Source organism: Lytechinus pictus, chromosome 3 (assembly GCF_037042905.1).
Source record: "Lytechinus pictus isolate F3 Inbred chromosome 3, Lp3.0, whole genome shotgun sequence".
Lineage (NCBI taxonomy): Eukaryota > Metazoa > Echinodermata > Echinoidea > Temnopleuroida > Toxopneustidae > Lytechinus > Lytechinus pictus.
Window position 1 is genome coordinate 45,442,933 of NC_087247.1, and position 10,487 is coordinate 45,453,419.

At 36.1% G+C, this 10,487-nt stretch overlaps 1 protein-coding gene across 1 annotated transcript; it reads left to right on the top strand.

Annotated features, from left to right (window-relative positions):
* The first annotated feature begins 425 nt into the window (after positions 1 to 425).
* On the top strand, positions 426 to 5,157 carry LOC129256282 (ankyrin repeat domain-containing protein 34C-like). Its single transcript, XM_054894529.2, has one exon. It carries the CDS (start codon positions 1,626 to 1,628, stop codon positions 3,279 to 3,281), a length of 1,656 nt encoding a protein of 551 aa, XP_054750504.1. The 5' UTR covers positions 426 to 1,625; the 3' UTR covers positions 3,282 to 5,157.
* Positions 5,158 to 10,487: the final 5,330 nt, after the last annotated feature.

The window sequence follows — 10,487 nt, forward strand, 5'->3', positions numbered from 1 at the left end:
TTTCTATGTAAAAATCTGTCTTTTTTTGCTTGCTCGTATAACGCGTGTACCATGTTATGCTCTTAAAATTCCAGCTAATTGTGCTGGAGGAAACAAAACATGCTTTAGATTCAATGGCAAAATAAAGTCTAAAATAGCGATTACAGTTCTGTTAGGTGATTTTCACCTGCTAAGGTTTCGGTAATTTTTTCATCTTGGACCTACATGACAACACTGGCAACATGATCAACATCAATATCCCGATATTTATTTTAGATTAGATTAATACTTAGCCCCCGACTTTTACCGTGAAAACCAGTCACTCCTTTATGGTCGTGTCAATGCCTAGTTACCACCAACCAAAAGCCAATCACGTGGCCGATCGTGACACTTGACTTTTTTTTCGCGCCAATAAATACCCATCGTCTGCCGAGTCTCCCATCAAACCATCGGGAGATTGTCATTTTATGTCCTACCGTAAAACCATGCACACACGGGCTCCCAATCGGATTTCAGACTAGGACACTTACAATGTCAGGGCTGTGTGTGTGTACCTGTGTGTGTACATAATATTCCAACAGCAGTTGAAATCATTGGAATCCAGATCATAAAAAAAGGATGAACGAACTTCAAGAGGACATTCATTTTGATCATATCATCATCAATGTGTCTGATAATTGTGATTGTTGAATTTCAAACACACCTGTGCCTCCAGATTAGCACCTGTTATAATTTATTCAAGCGGGAGATCAATCGACATCTTTTAATTAAATATCAGAAGGGAGATCGTAATAATTGCCTTCCAGAATCTGCAGATTTCACTTTGAACTGTTCCTCTTGTCCTGACTCAACTGTGCCTTTTCTGAAATGTTCGTCTACAGAAGATGTTAACATGTTACGAATCTTTAATCGATCAGTCATACGATATTTCACAAGAAAATGCCTGGAATGCTCTATTGTTAAGTGAAGCTGTCAAATCCTTAGTTTTTCGTGAGTTGCTCCAATATGCAAGCTCCTCTGTACAGATCTTTTTTCTGTTTCTACATCATCAGAAATTGATCTCGTAAAATTGCAATCAACCGATGACGTGCTCAGTACCTATACGAACACACTACCTTATCATATTTCTTTTCATAATAGATTGTTGAGTAGCAGAGTGACGGTGGAACAAAATAACGAATGCTTCGTTCTTTCAGCGTGAACATAATGCACACCTGTTTACTTAATTGCCAAAAGTCTGATAATTCAACTGCAGGCCTATGGCATGTGTTGTATTAATCAACACGGATTTTTCGAGAATGGCTGAAAGTGTATTTTGTAAACGAGACTAATATCGCAACGTATACTATGTGTATCACGAGAGTGTGCGGACACTCTGAATGGTCAGCTCATCAGTGAAAGAATAGTTGGTGCGAATTCAACAGACAAGCATGCTTCAATTTATTGACCGGTTACCAGGAGACATTTCCCCCTGCCCTTTGCAAAACATTATCAACTGCAGTATTATTACTCTGAAATGTTCAATCGCCTTGTGATATTGAACATTGAATTTTTCTTTTCTAAAATTTTCTCGGTATGGGATCTGAAATAAAACCATGATATAGGACGTCATCTTTGACGGAGGACATTTTTATTTGAGCTATCAAATGATCGGGTGCCTACCTCCTCGTTTGGCAATGGCCACTTTGCCGCGGTTTGAGACAGGACCCATGACGGCGTCATTCGTTCATACCGATGGAAACGCACTTCAAAAAGCGGTGAGACTTGGTAAACTTCGCCTGACACGACTGCTTGTAGAAGGAGGAACAGATTTACACAGTGTTGACGATAATGGTAGAACGGCTTTAATCATAGCGTGTATGACGCACTACGAAGATGATAAGGAAAATGTGACGAAGACGAAATTGGTGAAACTGCTCTTGGAGAACAAAGCTAATGTGAACGCCCAGGATAAATGTGGCCGTACGTGTTTGATGTATGCATGTATGGAACTGGGTGGGAAAGAATTAATAAAGCTACTTCTCACTTACGAAGCAGACCCGAGAATAACGGATAAAAACGGATCATCAGCCCTGGTGTATGCTGTGAACGCAGGGGATGCGTCGGTGCTGTCATCGCTTATCAATAACTGCAAGAACAAAGGAAAAGAAGTGATTATCATAACTACAAACGATCGTGGAAAGGAGAGAGATACAAAACAGTATTTAGATGTCCCTCCTTCTCTAGCAACAAGTCCTCCACTATATAAATGTATTAGTCCAGCTCAGATCGAGTTGAAGCCGCCGAATTCTTTGGACATTCCTAGTGCAACAAATAAACTTAACGCAGAGATATCCTCGCCAAAGTCACATAGGAGGCGAGAGAAACAGCTACTACTATTAGATTCACCTCTATCGCCAGAGAGCTCGCCGCGGTCACCGGGTAATTCGCCGCGCTCACAGCGGTTGCAACCGTCAAAAGGACAATCATCGATACAGACTCGTCGCCTTGTCAGACGGGGTAGCATGGGTCTCTTGTACGACAATGGGTCTATATCACCTACAAGATCTCATCCAGATTTACCGGAAGAGTCCGAAGAGGAAGCTGCCCGAGAAAGTAGCGGAAGTGCACCTACTCTACCAGCAAACAGTAACGATTCGTTGCACAGATCACCGCGTTCTTTCAGACGTCCATTGATAAGACGGCAGAGCGCCGATGCATTCAATCCCTCATCATTAAATTCCGCCAATCATAAACTAATCACACATGCCTTTCATTCACCCCAATCAACTCCAGAGAAGAAACAAATACCCAGAGGCGTTGGTTCTAGCCGACGTGGCTCGTTACCTGCAATGCCACCACCTCTTAAGAAAAGTCAAACTGTTCATGCCATCAACGTGCCAAAGGCTTTACTTGAACTAAAAATGTCATCAGACTCCAATAATGGCAAAAATACTAATAGTTTAACCGATATTACTAATGAATCCAATCTTGTACCGTTCGAAAGTGGTAAGAAAAAGCCGTTATTGCGTCGAGGTTCCGCGCCATTTTTACTAGAAGACGAACTATCCTATACAAGACCCGGTACATTACCACCGTTGAACATCAACCCACGTCCTCCAATTCCAGACATCGGGTCAACGACGTCAAAACCGTCACCGCGGTTAGGGCGTCACGTTGGTGGAATAACCGCCTCGCATGATCGTCGATATTCCATGCAAGCTGAAGATATCCGTCGCCTTACAGGACTGTACCAGCGAACAACCGACATTGCAGACTCGCAAATTGACTCTAGCGGAGATTCGGGAGCTGAAAGTAGCTGACTTTTTATTGAAACCAGCGAAAATAGTTTTGTCACATTGTTATTGAAACGCTTTGTGTCAATTGTTCGATATTGTTTCTTTACTGCCTTGTAATTAGAAATTTTTGATGCCTTGCTAAATGAAATTTATTGAAGTGCAATATATTATGTATGATCTCAAACATTACTTGAAATCGTAATCAAAGCCAGCAGTAGAAATAGTATGTGTGTAAAAAAAACCAGTGTGTGAAATGTCTTCTAACGTATAACGTATTGTCATCTTTTGCTGGTCAAAGATCTAAATCCAAGAACGAGTCTCATGTAAAATTCAGTAATTATTGACCTAAGTTTCAGAAATGTCATTGAGCTTTTTTATTACACATCTTTCATGCACTACATTCTGATTCCATTTAAACTCCAAAGAAGTAAATGAGTAAGATTATTCTATCCAGTCTCTATAGACATTAAAATATTGTATACGTAATACTCTTTTAGAAGAACAAAACCGCTAAAAAACATAATATTTCCGTTTTAATATGACCCAATACATGATTTATTTTTGTAATTATGGTACTTGTTCTCACGAGTACCCCCCGCATTCATATCGTCTTGTATGTGCAATGCAACATATATACCGTGCTGCATTGATATTAAGGGAGTGTATCAACCGCAATTTTATTGATGGTATCATCGGTGCTTGTACAATTATTGACTATACATACGTCAAAATAAGGAAAATGAAATCTTTGGAACAAGATAGCTTATGTGAAAACAGGAAAATCAAAGAAACAGAAAAAAAAATCAAAAGAAATCAACGAAAGTTTGAGAAAAATTGAATAGATAATAAGAAAGTTATAAGCATTTGAAGTTTAGATCATTATTATAATGTAAATCATCCTATTGGCAATGCGAGAAGGATGTGTGATGTCACAATGTGAACAGCTTTACCATTACTTTGTATACATTTCACTTAAAATGCCTCTTTTATCACATCAGTAGATTATGATTTTTTTTCTATAGGAGGGCTTGTAATACAGATTTTCAAAGAATATGATAAGGATAAAAAGCTTGTATCACCATAAGAAAGAGCAAAAAGAGACATTTGGGGTGTATTTTATAGTCCATCAAAGGGAAAGTAGTGTACATGTGACATCACACATCCTTGTCGCATTGCCAATACGAGGATCTCCATAGCATTAGTGATCGCAATATTCAAATGCTCATAACTTTCCCATTATTTGTCCGATTTTCCTCAAACTTTCTTTGATCTCATTCTTTGATTTTTCTCTTTCCACACAAGCCCACTAGTTCCAAGGGTTTCATTTCCCTTTAAAGAAAATCCTTAATATATTTTTGTTTGAATGATTTACACTATTTTCGACCTTCCATCCAAAAAAGGAAGAGAATATGCATTTTCAGGCTGGTCTTTCCCGGAAAAAATGTCAATGAAAATCAAATGAATTTATTCATTAGTTCTTATTCGTGATTTTTTTGTTTGGCTATACAACATTCACGAATTTTTTTGAAGGTTTCTTCGCTCATAATGTGACTACTGGGAATTCCGATGTTCCCTTGTGGCGCCAAATTGCGCGTTCTACATGTCTATATACGATTTGACATTTAAATATAATCTTTAGTACTGGAAATTGGGACACAAGAAAACAACCAACGAAGCAGAAAACATAATTTTTCATTGAATGATTAAAACAATAGGAACATGAATCAAATATTGATTTGATACGCCTATAATACATTATTGTGATAGATGCTGTAGTATTTCTTCTTTGTTTTCGACAGGTCGGGTGTATCACTAAAGGTCAAGTCCTTCCCAGAAAAATGTTGATTTGAATAAATGGTGAGAAATCAAATATAGCATAACGCTGAAAATTTCATCAAAATCGGATCTAAAATAAGAAGATTATGGCATTTAAGATTTCGCTTATTTTTCACAAAATAGTGATATACACAACTCAGTGACATGCAAATGAGACAAACGATGATGTCCCTCACTCACTATTTCTTTTGTTTTTATTGTTTGAATTATACAATATTTCATTTTTTTACAGATTTGACAATAGGGACCAACTTGACTGAACCATATAGTATTGAACAATGTTAATTCCACATGTTTAGGGAGTATTTAATCGTTTCACTTGGCAATGAGGAAAAAATATAATATTTCAAATATATTTTATATGATAAAATACCAAGGAAATAGTGAGTGGCTGACGTCATCAGTCTCCTAATTTGCATACCAACCAGGATGTGCACATAACTGTTTTGTGAAATTAAGCGAAACTTAAAAATGTCATAACTTTCCTATTTTACATCCGATTTTGAAGAAATTTTCAATGTTGTGCTTGTTGGATTTTTGTCTTTTTATTCAAAGAAACTTTTTGTAGGGGTAGACTTGTCTTTTAAAATCAACTTCGAACACTTTTGTTTATGGAGCGCCTGTAGCCAACTCATGGATAAATCCTGCAGTGGAGAGTGAAAACATGACAATGAAATGAGACTGGCCTATAAATGTAATCTATTTTCAAAGTTATTTTCGTCATTAGTATTTGATTATTGTTGAATTAATATTGAATTATATCATTTTCATTAAGAATGAGAGCGAATCATAGCATTCCTTATAGACACGATAGAAATGTGAACTAAAAACCTGCATGGGGGAAGCAGAAGAGACTACACCATGCATGTATGTATTTCACTTGTTACAACACTGTTTACCTATCTACTGCAAGACACACTGTACTAAATGTGTTATTCACCTCAAATTAATTAATAAACTATATATATATATATATATGTATATATATATATATGTGTGTATATATAAACACAGTGCGTATAAAAAAGTTTGTACTTTGAAAAAGCCATGGGAATAGAAAAAATAGAGCATGTGGGTATTTTTTTCACATATATTCTTGGGTTTGGGTCTCATCTATCCAATGAAAGTAAAGGTTTTGACAGAATGTTACGCTTGAGTGAGCACTGTCCATTTTTGTAAAGCTCGCAGAAATCTGTTTGCGCAGAAATGCTCGTTTTCACGCTGTGTCAAGGGGAAAAGGCGAAATCAAACTTACCCTGCGAAACGTTTCTCATACATTTCCCTGCACTTTTAGTCAATTGAAAAAAACCGGATACATTCAAGCATTTTTTAACAATTTTGCCACCCACATTAATATTTTAACACTTAGTAAGCACCCTTTTTGTGCCAGCTGGATCATAACTGAATCTAAACAAAAGTTTATATCAGACATCTCCAGCATTTTTTCACTCAGTTTTTATCATTAAAAGTGGGTTTACATTTCATTTTTCATTTAATACTTGTTTCTCCACATTTTTCCAAAGCTTGACAATGATTAACAAAATGAAAATCAAACGTAAGCCATTTCATGTAAATCACAGCTCAGTGTAAAGCAAATATCGTCACGATGGCCTCGGTGTGTGGGGAATGGAGGAGGGGGGGGGGGGGGGGGTGCAATGGCACTCTTCGAAGTGTTATGGGCAAGAAAACATATTAAAAAAAGGTAAAATATATCTTCAAATCAATTTTACTAGCTAAATTCCATGTGTTCTTTATAATTAAGGTCTACTTTTATTTGCATAACTATTTCAAAGTTCTGCGCAAATCATTATTCACTAACTTTTCAAAAGTAAGTGGTGCTCGCTCAAGCGGAAATATTTCCCGACATTTATAACGGTATTTTTTTTAATGGATCTGTACCAATGTTAAAATGTGGAAAAATCTTCAGGATGTTACAAATGTATAATTTTACAGGATTTTTTCTAAGTGTAAACTTTTTTTTGATACGCTCTGTATATGTATATTTTTAGAAATGCCGGCTATTTTTACATTGTGATGAATTCTTGGTTACTTGATCCAACAATGAATAACTGTACTGTATATGAGGGCTACTGCTAGGAATCATATAAATTCAAGGTAAAAACTGTCACAGATGGTTTCAAATACCGCAAGACTGAAATAATGAGTGACCAGTGTCCCGTATTAAACACAAAGGTTAGCAATTGATCGTACGTTTGATTTTCACGATTGATTGTACATTGTAGTCAATGCAATTAATTATAGAAAAATGTTCTACGATCATTGCTTAGTTTTGTGTTACGGACCCCAGATCAATTTATATTCATTATTTAATTGTAATAACCAGATTATTTTGACCACAAAGTGGAATATATATATCATTGATTATTCTTTATATCAACCCGATTACAGATGGAATTAAAATCATTTACGGTACTTTAGGTCTATCGTGTATGAAGCTATTATTAAACGATGTTACAAGAAACATAATACACTAATAAATCAAACTGGATTTTAAAAGCACCATCATCTAATGTTAAACAGGTGAAACATATCTAAAAATCTAGGAATTCGTGCTTCAATGTTTAAGTTAATTTCCAGAATAGAATATTTTGTTCATGGTTTCGGGGACAAAATTAATATGCTGATAAATTTACTGTCGTCGTTGTTATGCCATGCAGAGGCTAATGTGATTGCAACGTATTTGTATATTATCGTATTTCGGCCTAATATAATCACCCTACAACAAAAACACTGTTGTGATGAATCATGAGGGGTTGTCTTCTGTTTTGAATTAACGATCTGGAGTATATCCACGATGCATAGAAAGAATGTGAACGCCATCATGACTACATAGTGTTAGACACATGCTTTTCGTGATAGAATATGACCCGCCCCTAACATGGGCGGAAATCTCTCCTCAAGGTGGGAGGGGGGGAAATAAGCTTTCCTTTTTTTCTGTTCTACATAGTTACTAACTCAAACACACACACCCAGACACCCACCTACACACCCATATATGGGGCAGTGGGAGTAACTGCTTCACTTGACCTACGTAGATCATTCCTACTCCAGAACACGAGATTTGAATGAAACCTATCCAACTCGAAAGGAGTATGCCAGAAATCTCCTCGATTACTTAGTTGCTCATTTTCATCGGTCGTCCTTTAAATTGTAATAAACTTTGAATTTTCATCCCTATTTCTATCACACATAATATGTCAAAGCCCCCCTCACCATGCTAACGAAAAAAAAAAATCATATACATAGAGTGCAGTTAAAGAGGACAGTGTGAAGAAACGTGGTGATATGTGTAGACCTGTGTGATAAAATAATGAATTTGGAACAAAGTCATGCGATACGAACAATAATGTGATTTAATGACTGTGCTTTAAAAGTGATAAACATCAAACAAAAACAGCAACTTTCCCTTGTTTCGTTCGAAATACTATAACTTGTAATGAAACAGTTTTAGCAAAATAAATTGGCAGATTGTTACTGCACTCAGTGATTAACTTCTGTGCAAAGATGGGTTTTGATGGCCTCGCATGAGTAAGCGCACTAAAAATAAATGCAACAGTTTTACTTTTTAAAAGTCACAAGAGTCATTTCGGGACCTGTGTTCCAGAATTAAAACGATTAATGTTTCGGGGTGTGATCAAGAGATAAAAGTGTTAATCATTTATCATTTGACCAGTTCCTATTTCTGAAAACTAGTTTTTTCGGAAGTTGTGCGAGCTCAAACTTTTGTTGAGAATAGGCTTACGAATCTTTTCAATATTCTAACAGTTTAATGCCAATGAACAGCTGATTAAATTGTTAAAGAAAAAAAATGATATACATGTATTTTCTCAGCATAAAATGCTTCACATGTTCTACTAAACAGAAAGAGGTTGGACCCATATCATGGTTAAGTTGACACATAATATGCAGAATGAAAAACACACATTATTTATTCCTTTTTGTATTCATTGTTGTATTTTAATAAGAGGGTTTTTTTTTAAGTTGCCAAGGATAAACATTTTTGTTTCTGAAAATATGTAGTGACTGAATTAGATGAGTGAATGAAAGAAAACACAGTAGAAATTGTCATTTTGCTAACATGGCGTTATAACAACAATTCCATTGTACGATTCGTAATCCATTTTATTATGCCTTAAAACCTATTGCTCTCATCTCATGAAAGACCCCGGGGGGGGGGGGGGCACTTCCATTGACGAGTGGATACCATGCGCGACCATGGGGTCTCGAAAAGCACCCTAAACACGTATTTTCCATATTCTGAAAATGCACCTCTTAACAAGTATTGGCGTGTGAAACCCTACCCTTAACAAGTTTTGGAAACAAAACGATACTCTTGACAAGTATTCCCTGAAATGAACCCCTAAACAAGTACAGCGATATGTCACGGGTCCGTCGGTCGTCGGTTACTTTTATACGTCACTTGGTTTAGAACGGCCCTACCTTCCACACGTCGCGCAAATCGGACTCTAAACACGTAGTGTTGGAGCAAAAAGGACATCCTTTATAAAATATTTTAATTTTGTTTTATCATCCCCGCAAATTTGACCCTAAACACGTAGCTTTCCTAACGGAATAGATACCCTTTTTTCATTATTTTAGTGTTTTTGACACCCTTATCACGTTACGTACGTAACGTGCCCTATCTTGAAAAAGACATCCTTTTTACGTGTTTTTTGGTCGCGCATGGTATCCACTCGTCAATGTAAGTGGCCCCCCGGGTGATAGACCTTATATTATACAATACTGTACCATTAATGACACAGTGGTACACATCTGTTGATATTGGATAAATATATGCTTTAAATTTTTGAGCGTGTTTCTAAATAATTTGAAAGAAATCTTAACCATTGCTGAAAGATAACATTCATCTGAAATTCCAGATCTATCAAATAATATTTTAATATGAATGGGACGCATTGATAAACATCACTATTATGGTTACAAAGGTTTCTTTTCATACTCTTCTCTCAAAATAATATTGTATTTTGCTATATAGAAGTAAATTTAGATTGACATTGGCAAAATTTTCACTCACAAATGTGTTGAATATAAATGAAGCTTAGAAATTAAAAGTAATCATTTCGTTGTCCAGTGCAGTGATTTATTTAACATCTCATTTATTTCGCATTGTAAAAATAAGTATTATTGCATTTTTCGCACACCATTATTTTCTATATAATGAAATCGGGGAACAGTAAATATGGAAAGATAATATAAACCGTATGATCATTCTCGTTTTCATGGAAAATTTTGTGCAAATGATGACTTATCCGATACTCAAAAGATCGATGGTATCTGAAAGATAATTTTTTAAAGGTTGTCTTAGTCTTTTGGTTCCTTTCTTTTCACATGTAAACTCGTATACAGGCCTAC

Excerpts from the sequence above, each read along its gene's own strand:
- LOC129256282 (XM_054894529.2), top strand. The coding sequence starts at position 1,626 with ATGATCGGGTGCCTACCTCCTCGTTTGGCAATGGCCACTTTGCCGCGG.